Source organism: Rattus rattus, chromosome 8, assembly GCF_011064425.1.
Source record: "Rattus rattus isolate New Zealand chromosome 8, Rrattus_CSIRO_v1, whole genome shotgun sequence".
NCBI lineage: Eukaryota > Metazoa > Chordata > Mammalia > Rodentia > Muridae > Rattus > Rattus rattus.
The window spans coordinates 111,107,141-111,127,283 of NC_046161.1; the positions used below are offsets into that span (position 1 = coordinate 111,107,141).

Below are 20,143 nucleotides of genomic sequence, written 5' to 3' on the forward strand. Positions count from 1 at the left end.
TTTGTAACATGAAAATGAAAGGAGAATTATACGAATTCTAGGTTTGGAGATACAAAATTAAAAGAATAAACTCCAAAAAGCCACAAACTCAGGGCTAAGCCCTGCCGCCAGGAATAGCAGGCCATAAAGATAAAGAAAAGGAATGCAAAAACCAGCTCAGGCTATCGAGGACTGACCCATAAACCATCCAAAGACATCCCCCCAGCTTACTCAGAGTCATACTTTAACCAGATGTCCTCCAGACCCTGATAAGCCCCTACTTGTGCTTTTCAGCCATTGTGTCCTGCAGAGAGCATTCCAGGAAACCGGGCAGCCCAAGCCTAACCAGAGGTGTTTCAAATACAAATGCTTCATCATTTTGACAAACTTTTAAAAATAATGAGGACCTGAAGACCCTACCCTTCTCCTGATTTAATAGCTCTGTTCCAGGAACCAGGGGGCCATAAAACCTTCTGGCGTCCCCTTATCTCCTGGAGCCATAAAACAATCCTGTAACTTGTGGTGCATCCCCCTTTGACATCCCCCCCATCCCCTGGGCTCACAGCCTCTGCCTTTAAATGCTCTTTCTCCCAGCCTCTCGGGGCCGACACCTCTGTCTCCTGCGTGGGATACATGTCGGCCCGGAGATCTCTGTAATAGGGTCTCCGTAATAAACCTCGCCTTTGCTTATTACATCCAAAATGGTCTGTGTCTGGGGTCCGCGATTTCCCAAGACTTGAGTAAGGGTCTCTCTGCGTGGGATCTTTCATAAATGGGGCCTCGTCCGGGATCTTCCCAGACTCCGAAGACCCCTTGGAGGTGAGTTAGATGTTTGTCTGAGTGTTTCTGTGTGAGCGGCGCCGCATTTGTCAGTCTGTGTCTGTCTCAGTTTTGGTTCCGCCGTATGTGTATATGTGTGTGTCTCGGTACCGGTGGAGTCTCACTCTGGTCTAGCTGGATTGTTTTCGATTCGGAACGAATCGAACCGGTTTTTGTTTCCAGCAGAGTCACTTTTGGATAGGGACGACTTGGTCCGACTCTTATTTCGGTAGTTTCTGGTCCGAGGGACTTGGATCGGTTTTCCAGGCAGCTGTTACGGAGGCCTGTGAGGGCACCGTGACCGCAGGGGACAGACGTGTCCGGCACTGCAGGCTGTCACTCTCGGGGGACGCCTCAAGGGTGAAGGGGGCCCAGAAGGTACTGGGTGCCTCCTTTTCGGTTCACGGAGATTAGACTCCTAGAAGTAAAGCGGAGAACTTAGACTCCTAAAAGAAAAGGCGACTATATTAAGTAAAGCCGCGAGAGAACTCTGCCGAGTTACCTGGCTTTCGGTTTCCTGTAGAAAAGTCGCAGAAGGCGACCAGTATTAAGTATTCTTGTCCCTCTTGTTGTGTTAGTCTTCTGTGTTGAGTGTTTGTCAGACTTTGTAGACGAAATGGGACAGACGGTGACAACCCCCCTTTCCCTGACTCTTGATCTTGGACCGACGACTGTGTTTAAAATCTTGGACTGACAACTGTGTTTGAAATCATGAAACTGTTTGCTTTGTTCGTCAAAGAGTTTTACTTGGTCCTCCTGGTGCTTAAGTTAAAAGTTAAAAATAATTTGCTTGAGAAAAATTGTTTTCTGCCAGGGAGTTTGTCTTTCTCTCTTGAGCCTCCTCTCCAAGGAGAGAGGCCCCTCCCTTTGCTCCCTTTGACCAACCTAGCTGCTGTTAACAGTTGTGTAAACAGACATTAACAAAAACCTTGAGGAAGAAACCGCTCGTAAATAAAAAAATTCCCCCAGATAAGGCCTCCGGTATGAAACAAGTATAGTGAGTAAAAAAACTTAATTTATGGACCCCGCTCTAGTGGAGGTGTGTTGGTTGATAGCCAATGTTAATTTTAAAACATAGTGTTTTATCTGTGCTTGTGCTCGCAGCACACAGTAGGGGGGGAGCGAAACTAGCTGCGGAGCTGCTACAGTGAGCATGGGGACTTCTCAAGTCTCACCCAATTTTTCTGGCTCTTCAGGAGCTGTTTAAAAGAAAAAGGCTTAGGATAAAAGAAACACTACAGAGAGATTTCTTAGTGAATTGCTACACCTTGGTTTTGATCTCTGGGAATCTCAAGGTGGACAGCTGAGATAAAGCTGAGAAAAAGATTTAAATTTTGCTTGAGAAAAAAATCTTAAAGGCAGAGTTTCAGCCAGTGTGGCACTTAGTGCGTAGCTGCCTAAAAGATCAGAAATGCTGTCAACAGGCTATAAAAAAGGGACAGGCTGTGTTAGAAATGCTACAGGAAAAATGATCTAAAAAGGCTGAGAGTGAGGTGGGGGAGGACTCTAAAGAAAATAAGAACAAGAAAGAAATTTCTGCTTTTAGTGACCAGACCTTCAACTCTTGCTCACAGAAAGAGAGTGCTCATTAAGAGAAGTTCTTTAGGGAGCTTGCCTTATCTGCTGGCCCTATTCCAAGAGAGGAGTCAGTCTCCAGCATTAAATTACTTTTCTCACTGGTCATCATTAACATAGAGAATGTCTTTGATCCTATCCCCACAGCAGCCAGTTCCTGCCCCTGTGGTCGAAATGTCCCAGGTTGGGGGGGGCAGAGAAGCCCCTAAAATAGTTTCAAAAAATCTACAACAAACTGTGAAGAACTTTGTTTTGCCAGTCAAAATTTAAAATTCAGGCTTTGGCTGTGGCCAAGGTCAGGATTAATGTTTTCTTTTCCATGGGCCCTTAGCCCACTGAGACAGTTTGGTGAAAGGACTACTACTACAGTCCTGATATTCAGAGACATGGAGAGAGCTATAGTTTTTTTTATTAAAGGTTGGTACTATAATATTAACAATCTCTTTATTAGATATAAGAGACAAGAAACCCCAGGTGAACTGGTTACAATTCTTTTGTCAGCTGCTCAGTATCTAACACCCAGGTTCTAACGTCTCTCCATCCTTTTGTTATTAGGTCTTACTAGAAGCCTAGTGCCATTTAGAGGATGGGTCTCTTGAGCGATAAAGCCACGGAGCTGACACTCACTGAAGGGAGGTTCTCCTTAAGGAAAAATCTAAGTCCAGAGAGACAGCTGGTAACAGATAGGCTGCCCCTCTGCTCACTTTTCTGTTTCACAGACACAAGGCCTTTTTGTCCCAAGAAAGCCTCCTGGCTTAGCTGTGTGACTAAATGCTATTTGCCCTCTTCAGTGGACCTCTATTCTCAAGATTCTCTTGTTTTCTTACCATCCCATTTGAGATGCTTGTTAGTAACTGTTACAGGTCTTCTTTACCACCGAGGAAAGACGGAATCCTACTAGAGGCCAAAAAAAAAAAAAAAGTTCCAGACATGGATGGAAGACCCTCACTTCTGCCTGCTCTCTTCAGACGCCTGAAGGTAGGGAGTGCTCCAGGTCTGCTGCCAGGCTCCAAGGGTGGGTCTCCGAGGGGCTAAAAAATGCCCCACTAATTTGGCTAAAGTAAAAAAGGATATAAAGAGAAAGTTACAGAAATTTAAAGGGTTAAGCTAAGTTGCTGAGAGTTAATATAAGTTACAGAGAAAGTAAGGTTAAAAAAAAAGAGATAAAAACAAGAAACTAGAGAAGAAAAGAGACAAAAAAGGAAGCTAGAGAGCTAAAGAGAGAGGAACATATACTAAAGACTAGAGAGCTAAAGACAAGAGAGGAACATATACTGGCCACAGTAGTTAGAGAACCTAGGAAGATAGTACCTGGCAACAGAAGAGAATTCCTGGCTAAAGATCAGTGTGCCTAATACAAAGAAAAAGGACATTGGGTCAGGGACTGCCCCAAAAAGAACAAGAGGAGCCACTGGAGAGCCTCTCGGTCCTAGAGTGCTGGCTATACACAGAGATAGAAGGGAAGCCTGCCCAGTTGTTTTGTGGATACAGGGACCCAATGCTCTGTGCTCCTATGCCCCCCAGTGGGCCAATATCCAAAGACTTGAGTGCAAGGGGCTACTGGCAACGAACAATATTTATGGACTACCCGAAGAACAGTGGAGCTTGGCGTGGGCCGGGTAACCCACCCACTAGTTCATGGTCATCCCTGAATGCCCCTATCCCTTGCTCATGAGAAAATTGCTCTCCAAAATGGCTTGCGTGGGCTAAAATGGCTGGGTGAGGCCATGTGTATGCATATCTACAGACTGTGTATGTAGAGCTTAAGACCTGTCTCGGTACACCAGTACCTGATGCTGAGAGATATATAGCTTAGTGCTGCTCTGCCTAGAACACATCACTCCTGCCAGCCAGGCACTAACAATTATCACCCAATCCAGGACTTAAACTGTGATAGAGTGGCTGATGTTTTGCCTTTAAATAAATTGTCCCAGAGGATGGGACCACTGGTCTAGATTCTCCACTGGTTGGGGACAATCTGGTCACCTTGCTGCCCAATCCTGACCTGGAGCCACCACAACACGAGTGTCAAACACTGACAGAAGCCCATGGGTGGAGGAAAGACCTCTGCGACTGGCTGATTGACCCCTGCTGAAAGCCGAGGACCTTGTCCACAGACGGGAACAGTTCTCTTCATGAATGAAGGTCAGAGACAAGTGGGTGCTGCCATGGTGGACAACATGATGTCATCCGGGATGGCTCAACTTCTACCCCCCCAGCACATCAGCACTTCAGATGCCTTTACCATCTCTTAGATGCCCTGGTGAAGCCAACAACTGTGACAAAGTACTATTCATTGTTCAGGATATCAGGAGAGAAAGATTCAGTGACATGGGACAGTAACAAAACAGATAAAGTGGCTCAGGAAATCTACAGGAGCCTATCCTGGTTGCAGGCCTACAAGGGACAGCCACTGAGAACTAGGATCCGACTAAGGATGGCCTCACTTAAAAACCTCAAAGTTCAGGAAAAAAAAAAAAAAAAAAAGACAATGAGCCCTTGAGGGGAAAGCTATAATCCCCAGAGAACAAAAAAAGACTCACTTTGCCAAATACAGAAATGGACTCATTTAAGAGATAAACAGTTTATCCAAGTAGTTAAGTATATATAATAGACTTTAAGATTTTAGCCAGAGAGACAATAAAAAGTATAAGATATGTCAATAAGTGAATGCTTAACAAACAAACAGGACAAAAAGAGACCTAGAGTTTAATAAAAAAAGTTTGGTTTGGCTCAAAAAGGCTTGCCCCAAGGCCCCTAAGGAATCTCCCCAGCCCCGGAAAAAAAAAAAAAAAAAAAAAAAAAAAAAAAAAAAGTCGACCAAAAAAATATGATCACAAATATCTCCTAGTGCTTGTAGATACTTTTTCAGGAATAGATAAAAGTTTTCCTCACCAAATGAGACGGCCTCCGTAGTCATCAAGAAGATACTAGAAGAAATCTTCCCCCGGTCTGGAATGCCCAAGGTAATCTGGTCAGAAAACGGCCCTACTTTCGTTGCCAAGGTAAGCCAGGGTGTGGCCAAGTATTTAGAGGTCGATTAAAAATTACATTATATTTACAGACCTCAAAGTTCAGGACAGATAGAGTAAATAAATAAAACTCTAAAAGAGACCCTAAACAAATTGACCATGGAGACTGGCACAGACTGGGTGACACTCCTTCCCTCTTGCTCTCTTCAGAGCAAGAAATACCCCTTCCAGATTCAGCCTTACCCCCTTTGAGATCTTATATGGGGCCTCAGCTCCTCTGACTGTATTAGATGATGTTACTGAACCAACATGTCATAGTGCCATAGTAATAATGATTTGTGTGCCAGGCTAAAAGACCTACAGGTGATACAGAAAGAAATCTGCTCACAGCTGACAGCAGCCTATGCTCCGAGACCCTGAGACATCTCTCAGTCATCAGTTCAGGAGACTGCAGCTACACTGAGCCCAGACACTCAGCCTCGCTGGAAAAAAAGACTGTACCTGGTGCTGCTGACCACCCTGACAGCTGTCAATTCTCAGCCCTCATCAGCCTGTACTAGCTGTTGGGGGCTGAGAGCTCTGACCTAGAAGGAAATTCAGTCATGTTTGTCCTGGGTTCCATGGGATAGGTGTAAAATAAACTTGATTTTATTACAAATGATGTATGTTAGTACTCCTAACACTTCTTGGGACTGTGCCTCACGGATCACAACCTGTATAAGTTTAGAAGTTCTGAAAGACAGTCATGACCTTGGTGTATAGGTTCAGATAGTGTCCAGATTAGAATCCTGATGCTAAAGACTTAATAAGACACAAAAAAGATAGAGACACTTAACAAGGTTGGTTTGAGTCTTAGTTCACTCGGTCTCCCTAGATGACTACCCTACTCTCTGCTACAGCTGGGCCATTATTAATAATTTTCTTGGTTTTAGTTTTTGGCCCCTGCGTGACAAACAGGTTAATTACTTTTGTTAAAAATCGAGTGGGTGCTGTGCGGTTTTTTGATGGTTCTGAGACAACAGTACCAGTCAGGACAACTGGTGAGACCAAATACAAGACTTGATATCAAAATTCTAAGATTAGAATTATTTAGTAGAAGAAGAGGGAATGAAAGGAGAATTATACGAATTCTAGGTTTGGAGATACAAAATTAAAAAAATAAACTCCAAAAAGCCACAAACTCAGGGCTAAGCCCTGCCGCCAGGAATAGCAGGCCATAAAGATAAAGAAAAGGAATGCAAAAACCAGCTCAGGCTATCGAGGACTGACCCATAAACCATCCAAAGACATCCCCCCAGCTTACTCAGAGTCATACTTTAACCAGATGTCCTCCAGACCCTGATAAGCCCCTACTTGTGCTTTTCAGCCATTGTGTCCTGCAGAGAGCATTCCAGGAAACCGGGCAGCCCAAGCCTAACCAGAGGTGTTTCAAATACAAATGCTTCATCAATTTTGACAAACTTTTAAAAATAATGAGGACCTGAAGACCCTACCCTTCTCCTGATTTAATAGCTCTGTTCCAGGAACCAGGGGGCCATAAAACCTTCTGGCGTCCCCTTATCTCCTGGAGCCATAAAACAATCCTGTAACTTGTGGTGCATCCCCTTTGACATCCCCCCATCCCCTGGCGCTCACAGCCTCTGCCTTTAAATGCTCTTTCTCCCAGCCTCTCGGGGCCGACACCTCTGTCTCCTGCGTGGGATACATGTCGGCCCGGAGATCTCTGTAATAGGGTCTCCGTAATAAACCTCGCCTTTGCTTAATTACATCCAAAATGGTCTGTGTCTGGGGTCCGCGATTTCCCAAGACTTGAGTAAGGGTCTCTCTGCGTGGGATCTTTCAAAAATATCCCACTTGGTGTTCATTTTAGAAACACTAAAATGTTTACATGTCAGAACCTGGTTTTGCCTTCAGAAAATTATAATTAGGTTCTGTCTCTTTACTTAGGTACTCTATTTTAATATAAAAACACAATTGAGAGATTTTAAACTTTTTAAAATTTTGGAGACTTGCAAAATGAAAAAGGTTAAAAATCGCCACAATAGCTATAAAAATGTCTAGCCTTGTCTTTTTTTTTTTTTTTTTTTTTTTTTTTTTTTTTAGATCTGAAGTGATTTTACCTTTATTTCCTTCACATTGAGCCAATCATTAAATTTCATGGTGATTTCTGGGGTGGGGCAGAAGGAAGGCGTCATTCAGTGTGATGGAGGCCATGGCCTGGTTGGCCTCACTAGGGGAGCTGGAGGAGCACGGACTGCCCTGCTGGCAGGTGGGTGATGTTCTGAGAGTGGGACAGCTGGTAAGCAATGTCCTCAGCAGCCTCCAGCTTTCGCAGCTCCATCAAGCCATCACCAGCTGTGGCCAGCGAGTTGGCAAGCAGCTCAGCTGCCTTGCAGTCACCCTCACCAGAGATGATGGCTGCCGCCTTCTGCTCAGCCTTTTCCACCACAAATCGGGCTCTCTCTGCTTCCTGCTGAGCCACCTGGTTGGCTTCCACCGCCTCTGTGAACTCCTTCCCGAAGGTCAGATGTGTCCCGTCATCCAGGATGAGCCCAAAGGTTGCCGCTCGCTCTGTGAGGTCATTGCTCGCCTGCCTGGAGACCAGCGCTCGCTGGGTAATCAATTCTCCAGCATCAAATCGAGCCACCACCGACTTGAGGATCTCTGTGGTGATAGACGGCAGTGCCCGCTCATCGTAGTCCTTGCCAATGCTGGTGTAGATACGAGGAAGCTGGCTGGCCACCGGCCGGAAGAGGATGTGAAGTGCGATGTTGACGTTCTGCGAGTCTTTGCCACCAGTGATGACTGGTACATTCCGTGGTCGAGAGCTGCAGTCAAAGATAATTGGCTTCTGTACCCAAGGGATGAGAACGTGAGTCCCTTCCCCTACCACAATGTCCTGTACGCCACGGGCCACGGAATCGGTCAAAGATGGCAGCTCTGTGTCTAGCATCCACGTCACGCCGAACTTTTCACTTTGGCAGCCATGACTCCCTCTGTTGCTTCCACTCACGCCTGTTTCCACTCTGACCTCCATATGAATTCCCCCTAGCCTTGTCTTTTAATAATCACTTTACGTGTTTATAAGCTGTAGCTTTTTTATGAATTTAATCCTACAGAAAACCTATGTTTTATGAAGATATGCACATAAAAAGATCAGGAAAGTCCCTGGACTCTCTATGAACAGTGATTATCGGTGAGAAAGTTTTATGTTTGATATAAGAGCTTCAGCTCAAAACTATGGAACCAAAATCCTAGTCTCATGAAAACCTCTATAATTAAAAAAATACAAGCTGATAGTAACCTTAAAAATGATCAAAGCCTTAAACATGTTCAGAAATGTATTTGACTATATCCATGCTAAATACCAATGTAACTAATTACAAGACAAGCTTTACTTGGTCTCCTGCCTTATGTTTGCAAGGTACAGTTTAGAACAGAACTAAAACATAGATGGTGTAACTCTGATATGCTAGGTAGTAAGTAGGCATCAAACCTATCAGATCTGCTGAATGTGGCATTTAATGTTTAAACTTACCATGATGGACAGAGACTCCCAAATCCTCAGTGACTCCCCAAAGTCTCCAAGAAGAGAAGGGCACAGCCACAAAGGTCATCACCTGGACTGTGGTATGATAACCACTGAGCTAAACTGTCCTGCTGTCCTTGGCCTGGCCTCGGCTGTGGACACAGGACACTGGAGAATTGATTGCCACACGGTGCATGGACAAAGTGAGGTCAGTCTTCCCATGTTCCTCCTCCACAGGAAAAGTCCCTTCATCTTCAGGGTCTGAGGCCAAAGACTGCCTCTGCCGTGGTGCCATGGAGACACAGGAGCCTGGGGCAACTGTCTAGGTAATGGAAAGTGGACCAGTCTGTCATTTTAATTGATACATAGGCCATTTGGATCACACTTTACTCTTCTCAGGTCTCTGATTATATTGATGGCTAAACTATAATTGTAACTTGACAGCTTCAGAACAATAACTAACGCCTTACCCCAAGGTAATCTAGCAGTGTGCTAGTTCATTAGTCAGTTCATTAGTTTGAAAACTACTAGGTCTCCTATACTAAAAAATAGGCAGACAGGCTCGCCTTGCTCTCGGCTCCGTGTTAAAAGATCATTTTAACGACTGCTCCCTGTGATTGACCACTCGTGTCTCGTGATGAATGACTGCATAGGAACAAAGATAAGAGCTGTGAGCTCTGAGGACATGAGCTTAAGTTATGAGGATTTAAATCTACTGCAGCATTTTATGGTTGGTAAGTAAGTTATGAAAGTTGGAATGTCTAAGAAAGTGCTCCAAGGTTGGTAATGGAGCTTGTAAAAGTTGGCGGGGCTAAAATAATTATTTAAAAATGTAAATACAACATGTGGTCCATACATATACAGCCACCAAACTAGATAAGATGGATGAAACAAAGAAGTGCAGGCTGACAGGAACCAGATGTAGATCTCTCCTGAGAGACACAGCCAGAATACGGCAAATACATAGGTGAATGCCAGCAGCAAACCACTGAACTGAGAATGGGACACCCGTTGAAGGAATCAGAGAAAGGCCTGAAAGAGCTTGAAGGCGCTCGAGACCCCATATGAACAATGCCAAGCAACCAGAGCTTCCAGGACTAAGCCACTACCCAAAGACTATACATGGACTCACCCTGAACTCCAACTGCATAGGTAGCAATGAATAGACTAGTAGGGGCACCAGTGGAAGGGGAAGCCCTTGGTCCTGCCAAGACTGAACCCCCAGTGAACAGGGGAGGGCGGCAATGGGAGGATGGGGAGGGGAACACCCATAAAGAAGGGGGGAGGGGTTAGGGGGATGTTGGCCTGGAAACCGGGAAAGGGAATAACAATTGAAATGTAAATAAGAAATACTCAAGTTAATAAAGATGGGGGGAAAAAGTAAACACAAGTTGTGGAGACATAAGAAAATGATTTAAGGTCCATGAGAAATGGAAAATGTTTCCTATTTCTCCCCCGACCATGCTAGGGTTAGAAAACTTTCAAATTTCAGAATTTTAACATTGAACAATGGAGTTCCGAGAAGCTGGAGTGCTGGCTGCTGAGAATTTGGTTTTAAATTCCCTTTGGTTGCCTTCTGGATATAGACTTAAAGGTGCTTCCCATGCTAAAAACATCTCTGTTCATCTGTGGATCTAGCCCTCTGGACTGAGGAGAACGTTCACGCTTTTTAATCCAAATCTATATGTTGTATTAGATCTCAAAGGCATAAATTTATTCCTGTTGTCTTCCAGACACCCCTAAATCTTTTTCTAAAGTCTTTTTCTAAAACGTTAAGTCTATATCATCTCAGCAGATTTTCTCCTGGCTGACAGACGCCACCATCCAGGGATCTTCTGTGGACTGCACACTGCCGAGCTCTGGACTGAGAGCCACTGTCACCAGTCCTGCTGATGTGACTGCTCTGTCATCCAGCTGGATCAGCCAATCAGCTGCTTCTGATGGATGCCTCACTGCAGGCTTTTTTTTTTTTTTTTTCCCTGGAGCTGGGGACAGAACCCCAGGGCCTTGCGCTTGCTAGGCAAGTGCTCTACCACTGAGCTAAATCCCCAACCCCCTCACTGCAGCCTTTGACTAGCCTTTCAGCCTTCCCGGGCCCCCAAGAACAGCGTCCTAATGTCAGCAGGAAGTAGTTACAGAAGAGAGTACTTCGTCCCTTGTCCCACCTAACAGGCTGAAATGCTAAGTTAAAAGAGGCAGAACATCAAAGATTTGATTCAGGTACATAAAGCCGGGGCTGGGGGTGTTAGGAGTTTCCCGAGTTCAGCCACCTCAGAAAGGAGTTCCACCTTGCTGGCAGGGTTGAAACATACCTCACGTTCCCAGGCCCCAGAACCCACTCCTATCCTGCTTCCTCAGATGTTTCAGGTTTGTCTGTTAACCAGGAAGGGGAGGAAAGAGAGGATGCTATTATCCTGTCATCTAACCTAAGGCACATGAGTCTTGAATGTGCTGCCTGTCCTGACTTAATTGACTGTGTGCAGCTTGGCCACGGCTTTGTTCCCTTATTCCCAAATTCCAGAGCAGAGACCAGGAGGGATGTGGCTGCAAAAGCTAATTCAAGGATCTCAAAACCAGGTGACCCAGATAAGACCCAGTCACCAACGTTAAGTATTCAATGCAACAGCCTACCTGCTCCCTTTGCTTTTTGTTCCCACCCTATAAAAAATGTTATTAAAAATGTTATAAAATCTCCATTTGGGGATGGGGTTCAGATCCTGAATTTCCTGCCTTCCTATGTGTTCAGAAAATAAAGCTTTCATTTTTAAGCTTCTGTGTCTGAAGTGACTTATTTTTTCTAGGCTCCACACCAAACCCAACGAACAGAATAGAATAAAGTGGGCTAGCAACCTGGCCTAGTGGCAGAACGCCCATCTCACATGCACAAGGTTCTGGTCCCTATCCCCCAACACTACACCGAAGGTGATGGCAAGACATTCCACCATGGGGTGGCTCAGAGATTACACAGGGCTGGGCCTGGGAGTGGCTCAGAGGTCGAGAGACTTGCTCTTGGCAGAAGACCCAAGTTCAGTTCCAGCGCACACTTCAGAAGGTTCACGGCCACCTGTAACTCCAGCTCCAGGGGATTCCATGATTCCATGCCCCACAGTTTTGGACCTCAGTCTTCATACTACCACAGACCCCTCCCCATATATACATACATGCACATATATGCTTAATAACTTTCAGTTTTTCCAAGACACTTTTTATAAATGATAGCTTAATTTTTCATGTGCAGACTACCATCACAGGGCAAGTGGGATTTTGGATCGTACTTGACAGGGGGAAGGGGATAATACGTGGAGCATGAGGGAGTCTTCAGCAGGGGGGTGTGTGGTCGAACATGAAATAAGGAAAACCCTACTGTTCAGGTAGGAACTCTCATGCCCATGGTTAGCAGGGACAGCAGGTTCTGTAGAGTGGCATTATTTCCCTAACTAACCTCAGTCTCTGCTTCTCTGGGGGCCAGGAGAACTGGGAGTGGCTGTCCTAGAATTATAAGTCCAAAATTTATTTATTTATTTATTTATTTATTTTGGTTCTTTTTTTCGGAGCTGGGGACCGAACCCAGGGCCTTGCACTTCCTAGGCAAGCGCTCTAACCACTGAGCTAAATCCCCAACCCCCAAAATTTATTATTTTAACTGCTCATATTCTGAATAGCAAAAGCAGGGTAAGCTGATCCACACACACTTTTTCATCCTCAAAATCGAAATAAATACATTTTGGAAAAGGAAAACAGGCCTCAGTTGGGCTCTGAGGCACAAATTAAATATGAAATCGGCATGCTGGGTGGGTTTCTGCCTGAGCTCCTTCCCTGGGTCTGTGTCCCACTGGAGATGTCCTCTCTTGCCCGTCTCTGTGGTGGTCTCTGTGCTTAAGTGATGAACGCCTTGATGTTGCTTGTTACTTTCTCTTTGGCTCTCTTCTATAGACTCTCCTGCAATTATGTTGCCTTACTGAGGATAGCTAAAAATGTACCTGCAGGGAGAACTTGTAAATGAGAGATAAACGCTTGATGAGCTGCAATTAGGGGTTCCTGAAAATAAATCCCAGGTGACGGTTAGCACTGCGCATCGAGGAGCAGGAGAAAGGGGTGAGGGGGCACATTGTCTTCCTTTTAACAAAGGACCAAAATGAAGGGAATTCATCAGTAATTCTGCCACTTAGAGATAACTGTCTTTAATGGACGACATCATTAGGGGCTACTGATCCACTGCCTTGGCAGGAAGAGCAGCTGAAGCGTGGTCCAGAGGGCATTTCAAAGGTAGCTATAGGGCACACGAAGCTTCCCCATGTGAGGAATTTGTGTTCCAACACTACAGTTGTGGGGAACCCCAGCCTGTGCTGGGGATAATGGTGGGACACAGAAGAATGAGGAAGACCCCATGCTCTCCCTTTCAGGCATTTGATCCTGCCTGTAATGTAATGTGATCCTGGTGGAGCCTGTCTTCACCTTAATCCCACAGGGAAATCCAAGGGGAAGCTTGTAACATGCAACCTCCTAGACAAGGAAAGGGCTTTCCTTCCAACTCAGTCATTGCTCCTGAGCTGCCAACTCGTAGTCTCCGGGTCTTATCAACAGACATCGTCAGCCATTTGAGGGCAATCCCTAAAGAAAGGTGAAGGATAAGGTGCAGCCTGAAGCCCTTGCTTCAGCTCGGGACTCTGTCCACAGGAGAAGCACTAGAAAGCTCCTGTTTGGGCAGGAGAGACGGCTCAATGGTTTAAGAGCACTGGCTGCTCTTTCTGAGGACCCGGGTTCAATTTCCAGCACGCATATGGCAGCTCACAGCTGACTGTAACTCCAGTTCCAGGGAACCCTGGTGCCCTCACACAGGCACAAATGCAGGTAAAACACCAATGTACATAAAAATAAATCTTGGAAAACTCAGTCGCTCGAGGAGCAGTCAGGCAGAGACTCCTCTCGGCTTTTTTCCCTCCTGCCTAAGGATCTCCTACGGAGAGCTGCAACAATGCCCAAAAGAAAGGCTGCAGGTGATGCGAGCCAGGAGCCAAAGAGATCGGCTCGACTGTCTGCTATGCCTGTGCCCTTTACACCAGAGTTGAAACCTAAAAGAGCATCAACTTCAAGGAAAACGAAGACCACAAATGTTGTGGAAGAAAACAAAGATGCAGGTGCCACAACAATTCCTGAAACCAAGCCAGAAGTCGTTAAAGAATAATGCAACCTGGAAAATGCTGAAAATGGAGAAGCCAAAATTATTGAGGCACCCATTTCTAAAATGGAAACTGAGGAAGTAAAAGAACAGATAAATGAAGACACTGAAGGAGATGGAGGAGAAAAGAAAGAAGCAGTGGTAACAGAAGGCAAAAATGATGAGCTAGAAGCAAACATTCAAGATGTGGAGAAAGATGAAGATGGAAAAGAGCACGAAGATACAGGTGAGGAGGGAGAAGATGGGAAAAGGGGAGAAGGCCTAAAAGAGAAACCAGATGTAGCTGAAATCGAAGATGCAAAGGAGGCCAAAGATGATGAAGAGAAGGGAGACAATGAAAAAGAAGATGACAAAGGAGGTGATGGGAAGAAGGAAGAAGAGAAAGATGACGAGGGGGAAGCTGAAACAGAGGAAGAAGTAAAAGAACAACAGAAAGAGGAAACAGGGGGATGATGGGAAAGGTAAAGTAGAGGAAAACAAGGAAGGTGGAAAGGAAGGTCAGCATGAAGAAGACAGAAAGGAAGATCTGCATGAGGAAGATGGAAAAAAGAAGGCTGACGGAAACGAGGATAGAAAGGAAGAAGAAGAGCAAGAGGTTGCTGCAGGTGAAGGGAATGATGAAAACAAAGACTTCAAACAAGATGGAGAGAAAGAGGAGCCTCTGAGCATTGTCTAAACTGCCCTCTGTGAGATCATCATTTGGTAACACGTACCTTCCTGTTGTAATGTTAATAGAGATAAATATTTTTATCAGATATTTTATAAACAGTGCTTTTCTTTAGCATCATTCAATCTCAGATCATCATACCAGTTATTAGTTGCAAAATACCTAACATGACACCTTTATACATTTTATGATTACAGTAGTGCAAAATAGGAAATGTATACTTGCAACTTTGTAAATTTCATTGTGTGTAAGTTATGTATTAAATCTTTGAGTTTCAATTTTATTCTTATACGTGGTAATTTTGCAGAGTAAGAGAATTCCAAAAGAAAGAGTTTGGCACAACTTTGCTGTAGTTCTCTAGGTTGCTTTTATAAAGAAGGTCAACTATTTTCAGGTAATGCCAAGAGTTAGGATTGCCATTACCAAATATAACTGTATTAGTAGCTTGGAAAGAATATAAAATTTTAATTTCATTTTTGAAGAAATTTGAATGTTTATTTCAGGAGGGCAGTTTTGATTATATGTGTATGCACAAAGTTTTGCTGGATTTATCATAATAAAAGTTCCACAAATATAAATAAATAAATAAATAAATAAATAAATAAATAAATAAATAAATAAATCTTAAACCGAAGGGAGAAAGGAACTGACGAACCTCTTCCCTGGTGCTCTTTGCTTCTTGTGTTAATCCAAATCCAGGTTTGCTTTCTGCCCGGTGGGTATCCCTCTGTGTTCTGTCTACTCTGTCAGGTAATGAGGCTAAGTTGGTCTGGCTTTTATATCTGAAATAGGTTTTTTTTATGCAAAGCAAGAGCTCTACAAGTGAGCCACATCCACGGGACTGGAGTTTTTGTCTCCCCTGTTTAAATTTTGAATTCATAACGAACATCGATTCGATGGCAGGAGGTGAGGTGGTGGGGCTTTGGAGGAAGCAATTAGGACGTAAGTGAGGAGCCACTGTGAATAGGACGGGTGTTCTTAAAATCCCAGTGGAGGGGCTGGAGAGAGGCGAGCAGTGGGGAGTGGGTACTGTTCTTAGAACCTGAGCTCAGTTCCCAGCACCCACATCAGATGGGTCACAACCACCTGTAACTCCAACTCTGGGCATCTGCCGTCCTCTTCTGTGTTTGGAAGGAAACTACGCCATGCACACGTGTGCATACACACAGTTAAAAATGAGATCGATACTTAAATAAAAGCTCGTACAAGCTTGTTTTTTCTCTCCCTCCCATCTCCCTTGTGATGATACAGAGATCTGCAGACTCGAGGGGTTCCTCAGAGCCCAGATCTGAAGAGGAATTGAATCTCTGAGCCTTGACGTATTCAGAAAGCCAGAGTCCTAGATGGCAGCTGCACCGCTGCTTTCCTTCTCGCTGTGGTAAAATATCCAGCAAAAGCAGGTTTACTTGAGCTCAGTTTTTGGGGTACAATCCATTAAGCCTGGGAGTCACAGTGGCAGGTGGCTGGTCACAGTGCAAACGCAGGCAGGAAGCTGAGGGAGACGATGGCCTGGTGCTGTGCTCTGCTCTTTCTCTCCACGCCCATTCTGAAGCAGCAGCCCCTGGAGTGATCCTGCTCACACGTAGGGTGGCTCTTTCTACCTCAATAAATGCAGTCTAGAAACGTCCTTTAAAACATACATGAAGATTTGTCCCTGGCTGACTGTAGGTCCCATCGCAGTGACAATCGGTGTTCACTACCACAGCAGCAGACTCATGTCCTAGAGGTCCGTCACCCTTCTCCTCTTAGGCATCAGATCAGGATGTCAGCCTCGATCTGGACATCCACGCTACAACAGGTGCACAGCTTCACTCACACGCGAGTGCACAAGCACAGCCATACATTATTCTAATGCAGAAAATGACCTTTAAAAACGAGAGAGCTGAAACTTATATCTGCTTTTAAGATTTCTCTCTTTATCACTGGTTTTAATTATGGTATGTTCCCATTGTGTGTGTGTGCATGTGTGTGTGTCTGTGTGTGTGTGTGTGTGTGTGTGTCTGTGTGCGCGCGTGCGCACACTTGGCTATTTCCGGAGGATCTTGAATGCATAAAGTTCTCATTTCCACCAAATTTGAATTATTTCTTTAGCTTTTTCACACAGGGTCTCACTGCATGGCCCATACTGGCCTGGAACCTGCAATCCTCCTGCCTCAGCACCCCATCTCCGGCTTTTTTTTTTTTTTTAAGGTTTTTCTTTTTAATGCTATGCGCAGGGAAGCAGAAGTGTGTGTGTGTGAGTGTAATGGCCGTAGAGACTGGGAAAGGGTCACGGGTCCTCCAGAGCTGGAGTTGCAGGTGGCTATGAACCACCCTAAGTATTACTGGGGGTGATTTGGGTCCTGTGCAGGAGCAGCAAGAGCTCTACCTGCTGAGCTGGCTCTCCAGTCCCTCCCTCCCTTCTCTCCATTCATCCCTGTCAGTGGGAGCCCCTGCTGTGTTGCCCTATGCTCTTCCTCAGGTTTGTTCAGCTGTCTTTCTGCTCCGACTTCTTGTGTGTTCCACAGCTCTCTTTTCACAATGTAACTATTTTAGCATCTCCGTTTAATTATAGTATCTGTGTCCAGTCTGGGTTTCAGCTGAATCATTTGTACCCTCACTGTGGATCCTATTTTCCTCCCTCTTTATTTGCCTGGCAACTTCACAGAGGCAGGCGGCAGCTGTGGGATGTACTTGAGGGCACGAGACTGAATGCCTCTGTGCTCGGGAACCTCTCTGTGCTCCGGAACCCCTGGGCATTGCTCTGGAACACCTTGGAAAGGGCTCTGGTTCCTTTTGGGTCTGGCTTTTCAAGTTGTGTTCCTTTGTTTGCTTTTCTTTTGAGAGAGGGTCATGGGTCCTACCCAGGCTGTCCTTGAAATTACATTGTAGCCAAGGATGACCTTAAACTCCTGATCTTCCAGCCTCTGACTCTACCTGTACCTACCAAGTGTTAGAATTGTACGTGTGGGAAGCCACACCTGGCTCATCTCACTCTCACTCTATCTCTGGCTCTCACTCTCAGTGTGTGTGTGTGTGTGTGTGTGTGTGTGTGTGTGTGTGTGTGTGTGTTGCAATGGAGTGTGTATGAAGGACAGAGGACAACATGTGGCAGTCAGTCCTTTCTGCCATGAGTGTTCCACACATATGGTGGGGGTTGAGAAAGAGGCAAGAGGCAACCTGTAGACATTGGATCTTTCCCTTTACCTGGTGTGTCTTGGGAATCCACCTGTTCGTCAGGCCTGGTGTCAAGTGTTCCAACCTGCTGAGCCATCAGGGGCCCCAGATGTGTGGCCTTTTGAAAAGAGGTTCTGGGAATCAAATTCGGATCTTCATGCCTGCAAGGCACATCCAACTGAGCCATCTCCCCAAACGCTCCGCTCCAGGAGACGCGGAACAGCTGCAGGTTCCAAATGCTCCTCTCTGTGAGACCTGGCACAGTTGGAGGCTGCCTCTCTCCCTCCCCAGGTACTTCCCACACATTTAGTCTATGGAAAAGCCTCACCAAATGTCTCAGTCAGGGTCTCTATTGCTGTGACGAGTCATCATGAACAAAAAGCATATTGGAGAGGAAAGGGCTTACCTATTTAAACTTCCACAGAGTTGTCCATCATGGAAGAAGTCAGGATAGGAACTCAAACAGGGCAGGAACCTGGAGGCAGGAGCTGATGCAGAGGCCATGGAGGGGTGCTGCTTATTGGCTTGGTTCCCATGGCTTGCTGAGCCTGCTTTCTTAGAGAAATGAGGACCTCCAGCCCACAGATCACACGATCTCTAAGAAAATGCCTTAGAGCCTGATCTCAAAGACACATTTTCTCAACTGAGTCTCCTTCTTCTCTGATGACTCTATCTTATATCAAGTTGAAGTAAAACTAGCCAGGATACCAAAACTGTGACACACAATCTGCTCCCGGTGAGCTAGTGAAGAAGCACCCAGATTTGGTTAATTTGGATGGGTAGACCCCCAAATGAGGGGTTGGGTCTTGAATGACAGAGAAAGCCAGCTGCAGCGTGCCTGCTGACCCAGTATGTCAGCTGCGCCCTCAGGCTTCCATCGCTGATTTATACACCATGATGGTGAGCCAAAGTGAAGCATTCCAGTCTCTCCTTGTTGCCCTGTCCCAAAACTCTCAAAGCTCACCATCTGCCAGCTTCCTCCTACCAACTGCTGAGATAAAAGGCACACACCACCATGCCCAGGTCCTGTCAGAAGAGTGACTAATCCCACTTCGACCTCAGGTCAAACTGAGGCAGGAGACAGTCCATCCAATACCACTCCCTTCAGAGGCACCGAGGATGCAGGGCAGTAGCACTGGCTGTCTGCATGCATCTTGATGGACCTATCAATCAGTCCTTTAATCTGTCCCCAGGATTTCCTCCAACAAAGCTTCAATAAATACCCTTTCCCGCATTAACTGTAAGTACAGCCGGAGGATGAATTGCTAGAAAAGGAACTGCTAAGTTGCTTTCCTGGGCAATTATATTGATTTACCTTCGCACTCCAAGTGTATAAAAAACACTTCAACACGGTGTCTAATGAAACGTTCAGGTCTTTCCCAAGCTGTAGGAGAAAAGTGATGTTCCCTTCAACGTGTATTTTCTGCATTATGAATGAGACTCCGGACATTTCCATACAAATTCCCCCATTTCTTCTCTTCTCCTATCAGATACCTATTTGTACCTTTGCTTGTTTTTTCTATTGTGTTTAACGTGTTCTGTGTTAGCTTGGAACCATTCTTTGTTATTAAAGAAACTGTTTCTTTGTCATGAGTGTATTTTCTCCAAGCCGTCCAGGGCAAGCAACCCAAGGAGGCCAAAGCTCGGGTAGCACTGCTCAGTGGGTTCAGGATGTAGCTCCAGATGCTCTGACCTTCCACTCTTACAGCCCCTCCTCCCTGCACAGGAACCCTGTCCTCACCTCATTCACAGCAGCTCTGCAATGAAGATCTAATTGGTTTGTGGGGGGGGGGTGCGTTGGACTGTTGCCATGGAAACTGCCCCTCCCACCACATTTACCATTCAAAGGCTTCTTTGGCATTCATGTACAACAAATTAGCAAAGAGCGATTTCCAGACTTGAAATCCAGGTTTTGAATGCAGTTTGAAGGTGCTTAGAGGCATAAAGAATGCCTGTGGTTTCTGCTGGGAGATTACTAGGAACGGGATCTATGGAAGGGTGATTTGTTGAGGCATTAGAGTGTCTCAGTCCTGCTTGTAATTTTCTTCCTTCCTCATCTTCCCGTGATGGCTGTTAATTCACAGAGCATGCTGGTCTCAGACAAAGGTGGAGCAAAAGGCAGGAGCTCCTAAGGATAGGTTCTCCTCTGGACTTCGGTCAAAACCCAAATCACTGAAGACTTTGCATTAGAAAGTTGGGTGGGGTGGGGAATCAGAAAAGAACTCAGCTCCCATTAGAGGCCAGAAAAGGAGTTAGTGGAAGAAGAG

General features: G+C 45.4%; 2 protein-coding genes across 2 annotated transcripts; one reads left to right on the forward strand and one right to left on the reverse strand.

Annotated features, from left to right (window-relative positions):
• Positions 1-7,575: 7,575 nt before the first annotated feature.
• Positions 7,576-9,169, reverse strand: LOC116908270 (prohibitin-like). Its single transcript, XM_032911519.1, is given in 3 exon segments — positions 7,576-8,256; positions 8,258-8,313; positions 9,064-9,169. Coding segments are annotated over 3 exon segments (843 nt in total).
• A 4,604-nt stretch (positions 9,170-13,773) lies between these two features.
• Positions 13,774-14,729, forward strand: LOC116906936 (high mobility group nucleosome-binding domain-containing protein 5-like). Its single transcript, XM_032909860.1, is given in 2 exon segments — positions 13,774-14,452; positions 14,490-14,729. Coding segments are annotated over 2 exon segments (843 nt in total). The 5' UTR covers positions 13,774-13,849.
• Positions 14,730-20,143: the final 5,414 nt, after the last annotated feature.